Below are 21,406 nucleotides of genomic sequence, written 5' to 3'. Positions count from 1 at the left end.
ATGTAAAGAAATTAAATAATGAAGAATCTGCATAAATGTATGTATATGTCTCGCATTGTGATAAAACAACGGTACCTAGAGCCATTAAATTTTGAATAACGTACGTCTCCACCCGAATTTTTCCACAAAGAAGCAAAAATTTGGAATTTTTACGCTGTACGGGGGAGGGGAATTACCTCAAGCGCGCAAGACTGTGTATCGGAAATTCTAAAGATATGCGCTTTTAAATATTTTGTGACACTGCTGTTGAATTTAATTTTATGGTTTAAGTGCGAAGAACATGATATTTAATGTAACAAAAGGTAACACAACTTTTTTTAGAGTAAACGTTTTTAACGTAACGTTTTTTTTTTTTAACAAAACGTTAAAAAAAGCCCCTTTGAGCGTAATATGAAAACTGAAAGTTTTCAGATATTGTTTTTAAAATCTTATTATTATTTATTTTAAATTATATTTTTATTTACGTAAGCCTTTGGTTTTACCTGTTTAGTTGTTTACCTGGAATATACGTGAAAATAAAAAGAAAAACATAAGATCCAACATACTTTAAACTTACTTTAATATTTCACCGATACAAAATTATTTGAAATATTATATCACATTTTATAAATTTAAAAAAGTGGTAGTTAATCTCCATTTTGAAAATGAAATGGAAATAGAAATATTGGAATAAATTTCGTTAATTCCGTTTTTCTCCCACAAAAGTACACACAATACTGTAAATATTTTAAATAACATATAGAGCACTTCGTTTTAATTTTGTATTAACACCTTTGAATTGGAAACATATTTAACTTTTTCTCATATGTTAAAAGTCTTGGCTGACGGTAATAACTTGGAAGGTTAGATATTTAAAATCAGGAGGAAACCTTTCGTTATTACTACCTGGAGCTCCTTAACAAGCACTTTCCAAACATACCAGCTAAAACTAGTTTTAAGAGTGAAATAATAGATATTACGAAAGAGTAGATATTCAACTAGTTCACCTTTTGCTTCTATTACTCTAACCTTGCCTTGTAAAGTAATTCATAATAACCAGTTCAGCATTATTTTTCATTTATAATTTTAAGTCTCTTTATATATTTTTATGACTTGTTTTATTATTAATGGTTAATTAATTGTTTGGATAAGTGCCAAAATTTTACTTCGAATCCTAAAATCCTAAATAGTAGTTTAAAAAATTCTGCATTACTGGTTTGTATAAGGTTTAAATATCACCATGATACATATTAAAAGTAGTAGTTATTATCTGCTGATTATTAGATATACATCTATCTTTAAAAGAAATAGATTTCAAAATTTTTTATTTCCTATTTCATTTCATAACATTTTCAAATCAAGCTAAATTCTAATAGAATTTCGAAAACATTCAATAAAGTAAAGAAAGTAGCATTTCAAATTTTACAATAGCATCCATTGCTTGTTAATGAAATAAAAAAGTTAATTAATTGATTACAAATTTATAAATTTGATTGGTTAGGTATAAGTTTACAATTAAAATGCATACGGCCATCCTAAGAAAAGCAGTTTTGTAGAGCAGATGCTAAAGTAGAAAAACATACGTCGAAATTCATACTGAATATAAAAAAATCTTAAAAGTTTTTACGTTTTTCTTTTATAAAAATAACATCAAATTTTGATTTTTTTCGAATTACGTTCTATGAAACTGAATTACATAATGTATTAAAGGAATCTTTCATATTAAAATTGGACAAGGAACTATGAATTTTAAGTGGTTAAAAACGAGCTAATCTGTTTAGAAAACCAAGTAAAGTTAGACAATAACGCAATTACTTAAGGAGACTTCACTGTAAATATAAATGAGTATCTGTAAGTAAAAATGAATATATACTTCAAATATAAAAGAATACTTTACATATGAAAACAGGCTTTACATATAAAAGAATACATTAAGGTTGCTATATATTGAAATCCAAGTAAAAGGTTTTCTCTCCTACCCTTCTTACTCATATTTAATGCATATAAATAAAGACATGTTAAAACAGGGGATTACTTAAGGGGCTTCACTGTAAATATAAATGAGTATTTATCTGTAAGTATAAATGAATATATACTTTACATATAAAAGAATATTTATCTCTATTTTTGCGTCGATAATTTCAGGAAACATCAGAAAAAAATGTTTGGAGAAGGTAGGTAAAATAATTGAAATTCTCTACCAATAGATTCCTTTGTTTTTGACTTTAATGCGAGTGTATGTATGTGTTTATGTATGTTGCTTCCGTTCTCTGAGGTGTAATTTTCTTCAGTTATCCAATCAAAAAGTAATCTTTGTAAATACTGAAACACGTAATTACGCATTAAATAAGACAATAAAATTAAATCAATAGATTTTAGAATTATTATACAGTATCTTTGAATCGAACAATTTAGCTCATTTTTCATTATAATGCTGTCCCATTTATAACTGTACCTTTTAAACTCAAATATGCTTAACGCATTTAAAAAATTTTAGCTCAAAATTACGGAAACAATAAAAATAATAATAATATTTTACTTAAATTTATTTGCTTGTTTCTTTAATCAGTTATCATGAAATCTGATTTTTTTTAATGGCAGAAATAATAAACTGTAAATTGTACAATATAAGTTTAATAAATGATAAATACAGGAAGATCATGCAAGCAGTTTTCATAGTCACATTACTTAATTTAAGACGCAATTAGTCGCAGAGATATGTTGATTGTTCAGATATTTTCTAGAATCTTCTTAATTTAAAATGTCAAATTTTCGTTTATTGCCTTTCGAGTATTGTAAATTACCACAGCTTATTGAAAAGGCAGTTTGAAAAATTATAAAAAAGTATGTAAGACTAGTAGAAATTTATAAATAGCTTATGAATCTCCTTATTTTGGAAATTTTGAGTATTGAAATAATGCTTTCTAATAGATGCTTTACTTTTTACTCAAAAAAAAAAAATAATAATAATTTAATAAAAAATTTAGTTAGTTTCGATCTCTATTTCAAAGAAATGCTCAAACTGCAATCACTCTAGTTTCATTTTTATTGAAAATTAGAAGAAAAGATGACGTAAAATGAATATCACATCCTGTTAAGTAATCAAAACTTTAGACTAATTGGAATAACTGAATTGCTTTTTATCGATGATAGATTACTATTAAAAGGTGAAAGCTTTTACAACATTTTATAATTTTCTGCAACAAGCTGAAACCTCTGACTTATACAAGCAATTACATTAGTATAAGCACAGAGACTTCAGAATATTCCAGTCTCTTCAGAGTATTCAGTCTCTAGTAGCATAACATCGAATATCATATTATGAACTTGGTACAGCTAATTGGATCAGACTTTTATTTTGTTAAGCACATTAGCATTTTTTTAATTCAGAATAAAATATTAAATGATACTGTTAACTAATTAAAATATATGAAAGATACACTTACTATACTTTTCATAAATAAAAAGCATTGTGTTACTGTATTTGTTCCAATTATCATAACCATCTGAAAGAATCTAAGAAAAATTATGATAATTTTTATTTTAAGAAATTTTTTACAGTTAACATTTTTCGGGAATATTTTGCAACTTATTAATACAGTTTTTAAATTGTAACTATGATTATTTTAAATTTCCAGTATATTTAGTTTAAAAGACATCAATATCGACTAGCTAGTAAAGCCAGTTATATAAGTTTTTCATACAAGCCAATATACAATTTGTCAAACCTTTAAAATAGTGAGTTTTAAGAAATAAATTTTATATTATTAATATCAGCCTCCGTTTCTTTTTAATTTTCTTTTATTACCATTTATTTCATGCAACGCACTTTTTACAAAAAAATATATATATATACTCTTATATTAGAGTATATTTAACTTTCGGTTAAAATTTTTACAGATTAAAACTCTTCTATTTTGCTTATTTTGCTTTATTTTCAAGCTTTGAAACACACAGCAAGTACTCTTAATTATTTTATCCACTTAAATTATTGCAAACAACAAATTGGAAAGACCAAAATGTATTAAAAGGGTATGTTATACTTACTACTTTGAGCACTCTAATGAATACAATGAAAAGAATTAACAGTCAGCTACAGCAAAGTAAAAAAAAGGTTTGCAATAGCCAACTTTTCAAGAACATAATGGCACAGCTATTATGACTGCTATACTATCATTGGCACAAAGTATTGCATGACATCACACATTCAGTGTACATACACAAATAGTTTCAGTTCTGATTCTTTGCTATTTAACATTAAAATTATGCAGTCAAGTTTTCAGTCTGAGGTGGTAGAAACACAATCCATCGGAAGAACACTTTGTCAGTCGAAGTTTATAACAGTGAGCAAGCAATCGAAGAAATGTATTCAAAAACAAACGAATTCTAAGCAAAGTATTCATAGGAAGTAAGAAGTTCTTTATCCGCGCAATGGTTCATTCAATTAAAAATGTGCACATACCCGTAAACTTGACTATGTTAAAAGCGACATGAAGCAGAGGTTTACTCCAAAAATTACTTTTGAACGTCAACGTCTAAGATAATTATTTGAAGGAAAGGCTTTAAAATGTTACAAACTGGCTGTAAGGAAGTCCATATGTACAAAACATTAGAGCATAAAATGCATTCTTATGATGAAATAAAGCTAATGAACAATGTCACAAGTATAAGTTCGAAGTCATGTTTGTTGAATGAAGAGGATCCCGTGACAGAGAAAAAATTAGGATTCATGGCTCCCTAGACGGTTTTCCTCTAATCCTCCATTTTAACCATGAAAATTTAGTGTCCTTTGGCATAGAATGACGTCTTTTGATGTCATTATGTTTCCTTGAATCTGTAGGGACTTTCGGAGGTTTCTTTCTGTTAGATTCAGAAGCCAATGGCATGATTTCATCTTCCTCATAAATGTCACCATTTCGGTGGAGATCTGCTTTAGATCCCTTGTACGCTTTCTGATTCACTCGTTTCACCATGCGAGGTGGGCGCGATGGTGTCATCATAGACTGGCTTCTTGCAATGGTGCTACTGACCCTATCATCATTTTCGGACGACTTTTCCGGGTGACTAATACCCGGTATGTACATAACTAATGGTCGACGATGCCTACCTGAGTCACTTTCAGAACTAGCAGCCGATATTTCTGATGATCCAGCCACGATCCGTCGAATGTTAGGACTACTGCTGTGATATTTGCTACTTAATCCAGAAGCAGAACTATTGCTCCGTCGTACTGCAGCTCTTTGTCTGGCTTGATAAGCAGCGGCGAGTCCACCTCTTACATATAAGGGATCACTCTGAACCGAAGATGGGTCTTCTCGCTTCTTGGTTTTCTTTCCAGAGGTTTTTTCTTTAACTTCTTTGCCATTTACTAAGATTTTCACACCACTGGTATTAGGAACTTGCTTGTTCTTATCCTTACTCTTTAAATGGCGGCGGTCAAGAGTATAAGCTCGAGGACTTGGTGGGGGTAATTTTTTGTTCGGTTTCTCTCTGCGATCCACTGTATAGAATCTATCACTGCCTACTGAATTACCAGCCGGGTACGAAACTTCACTTTGTGCCATTTCTTTTCGATAATCTTCGTCGGCGTCTCTATACCAGAGTCCGCTCTCTATGTTAGGTTGGTTACTACTTTCGCCATCTGACCTAGGGACATTCTCATATGATATTTCTCGTTTCTTATAATCTACTTCTCGCATAACAGATCCAGCACCTCCAGTATTACGCCTGTGTTCGCCGTTACTGAGACTGCTTGCATCAGATATTTCTTCTTCTGCTATTTCTTGCCGTACTTCAGCGATATCTCTATGACTACGGCCTCTTCTCTTTTGTCTTTCTACAGCTTCCACGTCACCATCGACATTGTACCAATCTTCTTCGGTGAAGCTGTTTTTCGTTCCTTCTGCAACATCATCTTCTCTTCCTGTGTGGAGTCGAAATCCAAAGCTTTTCTTTGATGTTTTCACAATTCTCTCTCCTCTGTCTTCAAAATAATTATCTTCCAGACCATCATCATTCACATAACTATCATCGTTTGAGTACTGTTGTGATTTTGGAGGTGGTCCAATATACAGAGGCTCAGAGCGGGATTTAAATAAGCCACCCATCCTTCCGTCTTCTGTTTTCTTCTTCGAAATTTTATGTCCATTTTTTTTCTTTTTTGATTTATCTATTTGGCTGTATATTACACTTGTTTTACTGTTATGACCATTCACATCACTCGAAATCGTATTCGTAGTCTCACTATGTTTAGATTTGTTTAGAGTTGGGACATTGCTGAAAGCTGACACAACCCCATTCCTTGGACGAATAATTTTGTACCTTCCAAAACCATATAGTTCTTCTGGTTCATCTGAAGGAATATGGCTACACTGTATTCCCTTGTCTTTTGTAGAAGATCTGAAATGTCTCAACCAAGAGTCTTTTTGCTTTTTCGGTAATGTTTCTTTCTTTTCAGCTTTTCGAGTAAATAGCTCATCCGTGGATACTCCTTTATCGAGTTTTTCATCCTGCGAATGTTTGTTTTCGGTGTTGCTTAAATCACTTTGTGACTTGGCTTTTCGTCTGATAATAGTTGGTGAAGGTTCTTCGTAAACTATTATACGTTTGTTATTTCTCCAAAGCTGATGCTTCTCTCCAACAGTTGAAACAAATTCACCTTTGTCTGTTCTAGCTGTAGCAGTATTGACATCTGTGGTGTCAAACAGTAACTGATTACCACTATCCCATGCTTCTACATGATATTTGCTCTTTCTTTCACGATTATCTCCATCTTCAAAGTAATATCCATAACTATCGTCACCTAAATTATCCATAGATAGGGAAATGTTTGATTTTCCATTTCGTTTAACAAGCTCATTATGGCGATCAAACTCTCCATACAGAAATTTATCGGTGGAAGGATACGGAGATTTAACTTCTGTTTCAGAGCCATCAGAGATCACAATTTCTGTTTTGTATGGTCCGGATTCCGTACTTCTCCTATCTTCGTGCTGCATCTTTTTCTCTGAATTTATTTTCTCGTTTTTTTCTTCTTTCTTAACTTGATTCATACCAAACATTACCTTAACACCGTTAACAATAGGATTCTTTTTTAATCGATAAGCAGAAAAAATTCCTTCAGGCGTTGGAGCTCTAGGAAAAGGTTCAGATGTGGATGGAGGAATAGGAGGAGGCGGTGGAGGAGGCACCGGTATTTGTTTGGGAGTTGAATGCTGTCTCGGCGATCCAGGTGGTGAAACGGGGGGACTTCCCATAGTGTCACCTTCAAAAGATCTCTGTCGCTGAAGCACTGCTTCTTCGTTAAAACGGTTGACAATTTTTTTTACATAATTCCTTTTCACTGGAGGAGGATCAGAGGGCATCTGACTCGGATGAAGCGGAGTGAATTCATTCCCCAACAGAGCTGTGCGCGTTGAGTTATCTCCTTTGCGACTTGGAGTCTGAGTTCCACATTCTGAAGTCAACACCGGATAATTTAGAGCAGAAGGATTTGGGTGGTAGCTTATGATATCATCGTGATAACCGTTAACGTCAGCATCTCCATTGCTGCCATAATAGATGACCTCAGTTTTGTGCCGGAACTCGTTGGGATCTGGTGACTGACGGTGTTTATTCTTGTACACTTTGAACCAAAAACGCTTTCCCGGACTGCCTGGAACTTCCGTACCATTGACGTCAACCTCTCCGTTATTCTCGTTTTTAAATGAAGATGTATCGTTCTTTTTAGGGCGAGGGTACTTCTTAACGCGTACAGACTTGTTAAAGCTCACTTTCTTATTGCCTGAGATAGAGCCCTGGGACGTATTAGAAGCAGCAGAAGAATCCGAACGCGTCGATTCGTTGCGAGTCACCCCACGCAATGTCGGCGACGATGTCAGGAGGAGACTTCCAGGCATATTTGATATTTGTTTCGTTGGTATTGCTTTCGCCCGCAAAGTTGAAATTTTTTTTTGGTCGCCCACCGAAATTGTCTACTTTTCGATGGCCATTCCTGTCTGCTGCCTTCTATGGAAGTGCGTGGGATGACTGGGCGTCGGCTTGTTGTGGAAGTAGTTTTATTCCTTCATGACGACACCACGAACCCTGAAAGCAAATGAAAAAAAACAAATGTAATATACACATAGTATTTCAAAATGCATTATTTTATCATAACATTTCAATGAGGACTGTTTTTCGTACGTGAATATAAACAGTCTCTGGAAGGTGACTGATAATTATTTTTTTAGATTAAGAAATTATTATTAACAGTTTCCCAACGACTTATAGTTATTTAATCCGTTTTAGGATTAAAATATAAACGTGTTAAAATGTTTCAGTAAAAACAATAACATAGCTACAAAAAGAAAGTCACATTTGATATTTCATTCATAATTATAAATCTATTATTTTTTAGGAAATAATGATATTTTGCTTGCCAAAATCAAAGGGTATTAACAGAAGTAAATCTTAATTGTTACTTAATAAGAATCAATCTATACAATGTTATTAAACATAAACTACAATATTTTCTGATAGATAATTTTCAAAATATTAAATTCCATTTTTAAAAATTTAAGAATGATAGAAAAATGGTCTGCTGTGTATGGTAACAAATCTTTATTTAATATGGCTTATGATCACTTATGACAGAAATGCAGTACCTCACATCTTGATTTCATAAGAATTAGTCGAATTCTTGATCAAGCATTGAGAAACTACAAGTTGCTCATATACAATTCGGTGCAGCCATATATATGAAACTGCCATTCGGTGCACCATATATATGAAACTGCCATTCGGTGCACCATATATATAATTTTATACATCCTGAAGGGTCTGAGATCGCATTTGGCGTGGTACAATTTTGCATCCTAAGACATTCCATATATGGTCGATCGAATTCAAGTACAGTGGGTAAGTAGTCATTTAATTTTAGTGATATCTTCTGTTTCTAACTTTTCTGATACCACTTTCTCAACGCAGAGGAGTACTGTCGTTCATTAATAAAACATCTGAGTCAACAGCGCATATAAACAACCTTATATGATGTTCAGAAATTTCGTTCAGATATCTATGATAGGTCACAGAACTTTTTTAAAGATATGCAATTCGGTGCACCCATATTCGATGATTCCACCTCAAACTATGAAACTTGAAAAAGAGACTTTTCATAACAAAGAAAGATAGGTTGCATGTTTCTCACTCCCTCCAGATAAAAAAATGTCATGAATCCCAGTTCAGGTTATATTTGGATTGTTCAGGAAATAGTACATGGTCCCATTCCTTTTGGTTTCATTGAACACCACTTTATGAGCCACTGTGGAAAACAGAGTGGAACCCAAACCTTTTATTTTCTCGCATAAAATCCAATTTATGAAACTTTCGTGTAACAGCAGTACAGCTGATTCGAGTTTGCAGAACAGCGATTTGAGTAGCCTCAAGATGTAAAACCAATTAATTCTCTGGTAGTTACTTCATGGTTTTCTCGAGCAAGTTGTCAGTCGCCTAATTTTCTAATTTCTTGCACTAACCTTTGAGCAAAAGTCAAATCTTCTGTTCTGCTGCAGATAATAAACATAAATAATTACGTTATCAGACACTTGTTGAAAACTTTAATGAGTGAAGATAATTTTTCATATTATCTTTTAATTTTCAAGAGGAGCGTATTTTAAATCACCCAGATTTTTTTTAAACTTACACCATTCTTTTCTGTTGACTGAGAAAATACAATTAAAAATTATTAAAAGCATAAATACTGGTAGAATATTTTAATGCTTTAAGAAACATTATTTTTCAATTTATTGGTAATTAATTTTTAATCTTCAAAAGATTTCCAATTTCTCTTCTTGCATTTAGATATTTTGCTGTCCTTTAAGAATTATTATTCACAGGCAGTTTAACACAAAACACATAAATTCATGCAAAATAGTTTTGCTTTAAAATATTAGATAGAAATACTTTTTATAGCTTATTATTGTCTTCTTGTTACAAGCAAACTTTGCATCCATATCTTCTCTTATTTAATTTGTAAATCTTAACAAATGTCTTGTCATTCAAGTTTTTGATGTTACTGAAACAATTAATATGCATTAGCACTGATTTATTTCATCAACAGATTAAAATTTGCTTCCTTATTTAGAGACATTGCCTTTGGGAAATGCCTGCATTTTATTATAAATTTTCTTTAATGTAAGTGCGTAAATGTATTTTGATAATTTGAAATTTTCGTTAGAAGGTATTTATGAAGCAAAGAAAGATAAGTGCTCTATTAGAAAAATAAGCAGTTGCGATCGTGGTAGTAATAGGAGGCATTTTTGGTATAACTCCAGCTTTTGGGGTGAAGATAATATTGTTTGCCTGTTATCATTTCTTAGCTATACAAAATAAAATATTCAGAGCTCATAATTGAAATTAGAGGAGATTATTGTTTGATTTTCATAAAACTACAAAGTTTTCTTTCGACTAAGAATTTAACTCGAATTTTTGTGTCTGCTAACGAGTTTGATGGTCATTATGTTACCAAGCTGCAAATTTACTTTCACAGAAGATCAGTGGTATTTACAAATGTACATTGTAAAGGTATCTAGTCTTATCAACTCAAGGAACAGAACTCTCCTCGGAGAAATACTTTATTTAAAACAATTTCATTTGAAGTTCCAGTTAAGCAATATAAATCTGCTTCTGGCAGAAAATAATAACATAACCAAACGTAATTCTCTTAGCTACTAAGATTTAATTTAAACGAAAACATTAATTTAAAATATTCGCATGCCTTACATCGGAGAAATTTTCAAATATCGAAACTGAATTTCAAAGATGTTATTTAAATGAGCATTCATTATTAAACAAGTTGCAGCGTAGGCATGCATATTATGCTTTCTACTGTACTTCTTAGTTTAAAAGCAAAACGACAGCAAGATTCTTAGTATTTGGCATTGTCATTTTAAACAGCACATTTTAAATACAAGATTTTGTGCTCTGTATGTTTAATTTTGAGGGTTAATTCTTGATTTAGTAGACAAATCATAATTACTTAACCTGGCATTGTTCCAAATGTTAAACTGAAATGTGCATATCAAAATCAGATAAGAATTTGTTTTTAAATTAATTTTTATATTGTTTAATTTTTTAAATACATTTTAACTTTTTGAAATTTTAAAGCTAAACTTTTCGAGGTTTTTAAAATTTTTTTTTTAAATTTTACAGTAGGCTTAATTTTGCAATATTCTAGTTTATTCTAGTTTCTAAATAAGATGCAACTGCGAATTCCTTCAGTGTTACGAGTTTATACGAGTTTTGAATTTTTGATTTCCTTCCTCTTCGGTCATGGAATGCTGCTCATTGCACAAAATAATGAACATTTTTACTTCATTGTACGAAGTAAAAAGGAAGTATTGTAATCGCGAAAAGTTTCAGGCAGCATATATCAAAGAAAATATCCATTTTGACCGTATCGAATGAAATTTAACGATGTTTTTGCCAGATATCTGTACGTAGGTACAGAATAAAAGACTCTTTTCCTCCAAAAAAATTATAAAACTGCTTTAAAATGAATTCTGAAGAGAATTTTTCGTGGCGTCTGTACGAACGTATGTACGTACGTACGTATCTCGCATAACTCAAAAATGAGTAGGCTCAGAACGTTGAAATTTTGTATATAGGACTGCTATAACATGTAGATGTGAACCTCGTATTTTTATTGCAATCGGCCGCACCAAACGTATATAAATATATTTATATATATATCCACTCTGTTACCCGGCTCGGTGATCTCGGTTTCTTTACTCTTATATGTTTGTAAATTGTACATTTTTTGCTTTAAAAATAATTGAATTATGTTGTTCTTAAGGTTAAGGTTTTTATGCCTTTAGTAAATCTATATGCAATATTTTTAGAATTATCAACAATTTTAAAGTTGTTTAAGTGCTGCTAAGCCTAATAATGTTTTTGATGGCGGCCATTGCTTGTTTACATTTGAAACAGCAAAATAGTGGATTTGTTGCCAATCTAGAGAAACTTAGCTTCGCAACAACAAAGATAACGCCTTCATTTATTATTGTGAATTAAATCATACGTAATCCTTTCTGGAATTTTTTCGAGGAAATAAGTTTTTAAGATTTACATTGTAATTTTTAATACAGATATTTTGATTTTTTATGTATTTTTGCCTTGTCGAGAAGTGAGAACTGAATTAATTGAATGAGAAGTATTTAATCGTCTGTGAAAAACTGTTTCTTTTTTTGAATCGTCTGTGAAAAACTGTTTTCTTAATTTCTTTTATACTTCGTTCTAGCTTTATTATGGTATTTGAATAGAACATGTGGCAAAGATTAAATAATTCTTTAAATGATATAAATTTTGTGCATTCTGAGTTATAATATGAGTTAAATATAACGCTTTTAAGTAAACCTAGCGCCAGAATATCGCTATAGTAAACAAACAGAGTGAATTTTAAAGAGTGCATTTATTCTATTGTGGTTTATGCGCTGTTGGCGAAATAGATTTAATTCAATCCAATAAGTTTAAATGAAATGCAAGAAAAAATACGTATAATTTAATATTCCGTACAATAAAGTCATGTGGTGTACACATCAGATTTTTTCTTTAATAGAAATACTAGTTTCTGAGCTATGAATTGGAAATAAAATTTCTTTTTATTGGGATTTCTGAAACTCTACTGTTGTTTGGTCTTCATATTAGAACCTTGAAACAATTTTTAATAATACTTGAATATCGTGCGTATTATGAGAATTATTTATCTTCGGAATCTAGCTCGAGGTAATTTTATGCAACAATTTTACATTTATACATGCAAATTTTATATTAATAGCTTCAAATATTTAAAACTTGTTTTAGGGTCGCCAGCACGCTATAAATATGAATCTATAAAACTGCTGTTGAGGAAATGACTCATTAAAATATTTGGGAAGTACCAAAATTTTAGAAAAACTGATTTGTAACTATTTTAACTGAGATTCTTCTTTCAAAAGGGTCAACGAATATTCAGACAAAAAACAAATGTGTTCGAAGATGTGCTAAAGATGTCTAATTTATGACATTTATCTAATTTATTATTTATCAAGGTAACAACCTGAATACTGAGTATGATTTAATACTATATAGTATACTTGCTGTATTAATATTATGTAGTAGTAATAACTATGTAGAATTAATAAGGTATTAATACTACATAGTACTTCTGTGATACCATGAATACTTCAATATACGCGTTGAATCTGAACAAGAAGACAAAACTCTAGTGGATGATAGAGGGCTGCTATACGAGCAATATTCGTCATGCAATATATGGTTGGAACGCAAACAAACAGCGAGCCGCTAGGTGACATTGTAAATGGTATAAAAAGGGTCGGTCCTCGCACCCGACGGCATTTCCTGCTATAGATTGCCAAGACGATGGCTGGTTATACGAACCACAAGTTTCAGGGCGATTGATTGGTCGAGGTAGTCCCATAGCTTGGCCACTAAGATCACCGGATTTTGGACTTTTTCCTGTGGGGCCATATGAAAAGCCTAATCTACGATTGCCCCGTGAAAGCGAATATGGATCTAACCGCCATGTTCACCGTTGTTGTCGGTGATACTCGTGAAATGCCTGGCGTCTTCGCAAATGTACGTCAGTCCCTATCGCGCAGGTTTGAAGCATGCATTATAGTTGGCGGAAGGCTTTTTTGAGCAATTCCTTTGAACGTGTACATCAGTTACACTCCTGTTGATAAAATGCTTTCTGAAGTATTCTTGTGTTGATTCTTTAAAAGTGATAGTGGAAAACTACCCTTTAACTTCTCACCGCTTGCGTTCCGACCACACACTCTAGGACAAATGTTGCTTGTATAGCTGCCTTCTTCATCCGCTATAGTTTGCCCTCTTGGGCAGATTCACTCTGCATATTATTAAACTGTAATTAATTACTTTTTCTAAAACTTATCATAATGTGGAATAAATAAACAAAAAGAAATTAAACAGTCAAAAGCGTTAGGATTCAACAATCCATGCAATGAAATTTCTAATGTTATTCTTGATTTTTTTTTTTACATTTATAATAAATAATATTGTGTTATAAAGTACGCTGAAAAATTAAACTAATTTGAATTATGTGTTAATATAAACCACAGAGTAGAAAAAAATCTTTCGTCATATAAAACGGAAAAATATTTCGTCATATAAAACGGAAAAATCTTTCATATAAATTTATTTTAAACAATTTTAAACAGATAGCTTTCTAACATAATAAAAATTATATTAAGAAACGAAATGCAAGCACTTCTTTGAAAGAAATGTGCAGACAATAATTTACAGTTTATAAATAATGGTATTCTACATTCTATCGAACAAAGTTTTCGGCAACTTGAAATTAAATATAGAAAGTTCTTGATTTGAATAGACATGTCATAAGTGATGGAAGAGCGCACTATTTAAATCTTTGCTAATAAAAACTTCAAAAAAAGTGTATGTTACCATCACTTTTGAAAACAAGAGAAACTACACGCTTTACTTTGTACAAATCTAGCTTTTTTTTTTCTCGAGTTGATATGAAGCTAAATTTTGTCATACACGAGAAAAAAGGGTTAGCTTCAATTAGATATCTTCATTTTTTAATACTTCTGGTAAAGTTTCTAATTCTGAATGCTAGAAAGTATTTGCCAACAATGTAATTTTCTGAAATATCTTAACACTGTAACACTTCACATTGTGCAATGTCCAATATGTACTGAAATACATGAAATGGAGACCAGTCTTCTGGAACTAATGACGATTTGGTAGATGTTGTTAGAGAAACCTTTACGGCTTTCTTTTCCCCTGTAGCTTAAAACCATTCATCAAAAATGCCATAAAATGGAACAGTTGAAGGCCAGACCTTCTGTTATAACAGAAACTATTTCTATTCATTTCGAGAATGATATTAAGACTTCCTTCAGCCGCACCCAATGGATGTTGTGTAATGTTATGATATTATCACGTAGGCAGTCGAATGTTCCGATATCATCCTGAAAAACCTCATTACCTTTCAGTTCAGTACTGAAGAGGGAAATGCAGCACACAGTTGAATGAAACTAGTTTGCATTATGCAGATCCTGTTATATAAGAATATTTTTTTTTGAATACATATTTATACAGGAAATATTTTAGAGATTTACAGCAATTTTAAAGGAAAAAAGAAAGAAAGACGCCACATACAGCTCATAAGATAAAAAATATAAAGAAGTTAAATATAGCATATTCTAGGCAATAGTTTTTAGTTATAAAACGTTTATTTATTTTACAAATACCTAGCGCTTACGCCATTAGTTCACGGGCTTTTCAGGTACTTTTTAACAATGTCTTCATATTAATTATAAAATGAATTTGATTCCAATCCTTGTCTGTTTTATCACTGACTACCTTAAAATAAACTTATATCTTTTGAAGTAAATTAAAATTTGCAAGGTATAAGTATATTTGCAGATCTCACGTAGCACTATTGGCAACAACAGAAATGTATACTGGTTACATAAACAGAAATAAGTGTTAAATTAAAGTTTATTTTAAATAAGGCGTAATTTTTACATCAATTCTTTTCAACACCTCCTATTTCTTCCGTCAACTTTCACCAGAAGGCAAATTAGATTGAGTTCAAACAACAAGTGAATTTTTCGTTTAAGAGGACAGCTGTGGCAACGAGCCAGAAAGCAGTGTTCTATTCTAAGCCGTCTGTCTGTGTGCCGAGCTGCTTTATTTCTTGTGTTTTTTTAATGCTTAAAAAGTGCAGATAAGTGTATCCGAGTTTATTAGGCGCTGTAGCAATTTATCGTACAATACTTATTTTAGTATTCATATTTCTGTAACAATATGTAAGTTTAATAAACCGTTTAATTAAGTTTTACCTCTTTTTTTATTTATTTATTTGTTTTTCTGGGGGGGGGCTGTAATTGCTTAATACACTGAACAAAGAATTCATCAGAAACAAGAATTCACGTAAGCTCAATGAACAGTAAATTAGGTTTAACTACAAAATATGTAGATTTTTTAGACATGAATATACATTATATTGAATTTTAGGTATCATAAAATTACGACTTTATTATTTTTAAGATAAAATATATTATAGCATGTCTGCATCACTTTCATTTTTAAATTTAAACAGACTTTGTGTTAGAGGCATCCAAGGAATATAAAGAAGCTAAATATAGCATATTCTAGGCAATAGTTTTTAGTTATAAAACGTTTATTTATTTTACAAATACCTAGCGCTTACGCCATTAGTTCACGGGCTTTTCAGGTACTTTTTAACAATGTCTTCATATTAATTATAAAATGAATTTGATTCCAATCCTTGTCTGTTTTATCACTGACTACCTTAAAATAAACTTATATCTTTTGAAGTAAATTTGAAGTCCATTATTTTATCCCTGCGATAAATGATATAGTTCTATATATTTTTCGAAAATATTATAAAGGATTTTCCTTAAAAAAAGAAAAGGAAATGGCATCTAAGTTTTGAAAATCAGTAAATCAACACAGAAATGATAATATTCATGCCTTTATCGAAAGATTATTTTTAAGCATTAGACTATTTTTATAATAAAAGTATATTTGCTACATATTATTAGAAATACATTAGAAATTTTCAAATACGTTTGAAGGGTATAAAATTAAATTTTAAATATTTCTCACTAAATTTCTTCAAAATAAAAACATTTAAATACTTACTCAAATACCAAAATGAAATATTTTAAACTGAAAAAGATTCAGACCTATGTAGTGAATTTAGAATATTATTTGAAACATGTCTAGAGCTTAATATGTGCAAAACATGTATAGAACGTTTATTAATAATTTTGATCAACATTTCTTACAAGCAGAGAGTTGTTTCGATTTATAGAATTGAAACTTGATAAAACTTCAGTCTTAAATAAACGATAAAATGAAGTGAAAATACGTATATCAAATTCAAGCTACTATAATTAATTCATTAAGGATAAAATCTTTATTTAAGTACTTGTAAACAGTAAGTACCGGTATGTAATAAATATTTTTCTTCATCCTGCTTTGTATTTTATATTCGCTTTTCTTTAGCCGGCTTAGATTTATATTTGTTTACCCTTATCTTGACAGATGTAAACTTTACAATTTTGCAAACAGCAGAATGTATTTTCACTATCATCAAACTAACTAATCTTGAAAAGGAAGCAAGCACTTATAAGGTATTTCTCCCACCTTCGTGGTGTAGTGGTCAGCACACTCGGCGCGTAGGTTGGAGTCCCGGCGAGGGCATTGCTCATTTTTCACGTGTCCCTGCTTCAAAATAACCTAAAGTCTCTATAGTGGCGTCCGAACTAAAAACAGGTGATGGATAATGGTTCTCCATTACCAGGATATGGCGATTGGGTTCCCTAATCCCCCAGTCGCCTTTTAAAGGGGGGTATATAAGGTATTTCTCTCCCTTTTTAACATACCTCCGTGGTGTAGTGGTCAGCACGCTCGGCGCGTATTCAAGAGGTCTGTGATTCGAGTCCCGGCGAGAGAATTGCTCATTTTTCATGTCCTCTGCTTCCAAATACCTAATGTCTCTACAGTACTTAAAAAAAAGGAAAGTACTTTATAATTATATAATTTAGTAAGCGTTATAAATAAGACAAAAGCAAAAGATCTTATATATTGACAGATTTACAAGGCATGAATATAATATTTATTTGATGCATTTCGAGCTGTTCAGAATGTTCATAATTTATCTTCTATTTATGTTGAGTGAATGATTCACGTCAAATTAACAAAGAAGTATCATGCTAATAGACGACCATTTTGCGGCTGAATTTATCGGGTATATTTTGAAGACACTAAAAGCAACAGCGTAAATTGCATAAATTTCCAGGACTAGTTTCATATGTTTAAATAAATTTGTAATTTCTTCTGTAAATTTTTTAATCTAGTTAGCAAGCATAAACAGAGAAAAGCTAATTACGTAACTACAGTTAATCTAAATACGTAGCAAATTTGTATACTTTTAAGTATAGTGATAACAATAGATAACTTTTTTCTTTAATTGATAATGACGCAAAATATTTTACTAGACCCTTAATTTGCCAAGCCATTTTGAGCTCATGAAAGTGTTTATTACATTTTAAAGTTTTAAATTTAAAACATTTATTTACAGAAATGTTTACCTAATGGATTAAAAGTGTATTTCGAGATATTTTTCTTTATTATAAATTTAGATATTATATAACAATAATAACCACATGGCATGCAAAATACTAAAAATTTAAGAGTTTTGCAGTTTTTGATATGAAACAACACCTCAGTTTTTATACATAAATTCCACAGCTGAAGTTAATGAGGCAATATAATCCAAAAACTTAAACAAAAGTCTCAAATTCTAAAAAGAAGTTTGGCGTTCAATTAAGGTGTCCGAATACCTTTCAAACATGATTTTCGATCAAAATACCATTTTCGACTTTTCTTCTAACATTTTGGCGGGACTTTTTATCTTTTCAAATATGCTTAAATTTTATTTCTATATGTTTTACAACATGCGTTGTAATTTTACTTGATAACAACTATTCAGACCGGAAGTGTTCTGCTAAACGGAAATTCACTAATATATATTTACAACTTAACTATATATATTTACTATGTAGATCCTTTCAATATGAATATCGAAAATAATCAAAAATAAGAAAAAAAAAGTAAAATTCAAGACTTGCGACATAAGTTATGTTCAAATATCTGACAACAGAAGCGTCATTTTCAACTTTAATCTTTGCATTTAAAGTGCATTTTTTAAATTTCTAAGTAGAGTCCCAGAGCTAGTTTTACAGTCAACGAGCGACTGCATACGAAACATAAATTCAGAGAAAATACTGAGGATCAACAAATATAGTAGTTGATATTCTCAGATTAATAAACTTACCAGCCATGCTAAAGGGAATTATTAGAATTATTCCTTTTCTAATAATTAGGATTAGGGAATTATTATTAGAAGTCTGCCTGCCTGAAGAAATTCAAAATGCAAATGACAATTTTAATGATTTGTCATGATACACAGTTCCCAAAAGTTTTACAGTAACATTTTAAACACACGTTGAAGTTTGTCAGTATAATGATGGATTTAAGGTTTCTTTGAAATACTAGCACAGGTAAATAATATTACTAGCACAGGAATTTTTTATACAGAAAAGAGCTAGAAAAATTGAAGTTACTTTCGCAAAACACACTACTCATATCCCACTAAAGCGTACAAAAGCGTTGAGAGCAAAAAGGAAAACAAAAATAAGTGTTTTAGGTAGCTTAAACGATGAAATTTATAAATAAGGAGAAATTTGAAGTTTAATATTAAATTTGAAATGTGATATATATTTAAATATGATTTTTATTTATTCCTAAAGCAATATTTTTTACGTTATGCCTTTACCGGAAACATCATAACGTAAATAAATATGACCCAAATAACTTAAAAATCGCGCACCAAAAGTGTGTAAAAATTGAGAAAGTATCCTATATAGGCCGATTACTTTTTATGCTCATAATAATACAATTGTGAATTCCTCCAAACTTTCTAAGTTTCTGTATTTGTCACAACTTTAACATCTATAACATTTTAAGTACCTGAGCTATGATAATTAAAATGTTCATTTCCTAAATCAGGTTATAAACATCATAATATAGTTTACAAAATTCAAATATCTTGACTTTATTTTTAGTGGTCATGTTTTGCAGAAGAAACGTTTTTTGTCATTTTTACGTACTTTCCGAGCTAAAAATTAAAACAAAATCAATGTACATGTTGTTTTCTGTTCCATTCCAAATTTGTAATCATATTACAGTACATAATGAAAACAAAAATGGAGAACAAACCTCAAATACTTTGAAAAACTCCTCACTGAAAGTGTTCAAAGAAAGGCTTGAAATGAAAAACAGTAAAAGTGAAATTCAGATTTAACCAGTTGCGATAAAGATTAAATTTAGAGCCGTTTTTTAATATGTTTTCTGTGAACGTAATCTCATTTAAACCCCGATGTTTGTTACGTTCTAATGAATACTCCTCGTTTTCAAAAGACAGACAGACAGAAACAAGTGTAGGGGGCACGAAAACATCGCCATCGGCAAAAGTAGTATCGTGCCACTGTACTAACCATCTATGGAAGTGCACCCTCACGGGACGATCATTTCCGGAAAGTGACCACTGTTAGATTTTACTGTAGATCGAAAGTCACAAAAACTGTTGCAAAACATTTCTACAGCCAAACGCACATTTGTCTCCCTCTAATTAAAGTCTAGATTAAAGACTTTCATAGACTTTCGAACTGTTTGTCAAGGATTAAGAAGATATATAAAAAAAAAGGATTTCGGAGACTTTTGTTAAAATAATGCTTGCTCTCTGGAACTGAAAAATAAAATCAAAATAACAACTGTGTTCTATTTTATATCGCTTTTTGACCAGGGATAAAGGATTTTAATCACAAAAGGAAAAGAAATATGTTAATGGCATTTATGTTCTGCATTTAAAAGTACTAGAATTAGAGAGAGTGACTGCTGACAGCTGTATCAAAATAGTTAGTGCACTGTAGTGTCTTACTATAATCTAGAACCTAAAGCTCGAAAACTCCTTAAAGCTTATCCATTACTTTTATATTAGAGTCTTGCTGAATATGGATAGTGATTGAATAGTCTCTTTCTCACTTTTTAATAAGTTAGGCAATAATGTAAAAAAATCTATAATGTATATTGGCAAAAATCTATAATGTATATTGGCAAAATTTTAACATAGAATAAAAGAATAAAAATAAAATACAAGCCCAAAGAAAATCTGAAAGGTTTCAGATTTTAAATTAAGTCGAAAGGGGCGTTTTTTTACCATTTTGTGTGTTACCTTTATTTATTAAATATCATGTTCTTTGCACTTAAACCATAAAATTCAGTTTAGTAGCAATGTCGCAAAATAATTTTAAAATGAGCATATCTTTAGAATTTCCGATACACAGTTCCGTGCCCCGCTGGAAATAAAAAAAAAGGTTTCTTTTCCCCGTAGTAGAGCGTTGCCATTGCTCGCTTTTAAATCGTTGAGTTTGTTACTCAAAAATTTGTTAAAGTTTTACAAAATATAAAATCGATAATAAAACAAATTCCAAATTTCAAATTTGGTCTTTCACAGGCCCATATTCGTAGGAGGATTACGTCATTTAAAATTCGACATACATTTATGCAGAGTTTTCCTTATTTAATTTCTTTAAATATAATGCAAGACTCTAACATTTGGTGGCAACAGTTTGAAAAGTGAAACGAACATTTACAGTGATTCAATGCAAAATCGCGAAACGAAAACAATAGTCCTTCAGGGACAAAGTCCCTTTGGACTAATAATATTTCATGTATTTACGACTATACCTTAACATGTATAGTCTTCATACAGACAGGTGATATCGCCTTTCATGTATTACGACTATACCTC

The 21,406-nt window shown here is 31.1% G+C and overlaps 1 protein-coding gene across 2 annotated transcripts in view; it reads right to left on the bottom strand.

Annotated features, from left to right (window-relative positions):
* Positions 1–542: 542 nt before the first annotated feature.
* The window catches only part of LOC118182868 (uncharacterized), a 72,969-nt gene continuing 52,105 nt past the window's right edge, over positions 543–21,406 (bottom strand). For both annotated transcript variants that reach the window (XM_035352254.2, XM_035352256.2), the window contains exon 2: positions 543–8,064. In XM_035352254.2, coding sequence (XP_035208145.1) covers positions 4,707–7,877 — 3,171 coding nt within the window. In that variant the 5' untranslated portion in view covers positions 7,878–8,064 and the 3' untranslated portion in view covers positions 543–4,706. The remainder of the gene's footprint in view (positions 8,065–21,406) is intronic.

Source organism: Stegodyphus dumicola, chromosome 5 (assembly GCF_044657685.1).
Source record: "Stegodyphus dumicola isolate Sdum_Otavi_A_Nest chromosome 5, ASM4465768v1".
Lineage (NCBI taxonomy): Eukaryota > Metazoa > Arthropoda > Arachnida > Araneae > Eresidae > Stegodyphus > Stegodyphus dumicola.
Note: the sequence above shows the minus strand (reverse complement) of the source record. Positions and strands in the feature narration are given on the sequence as shown.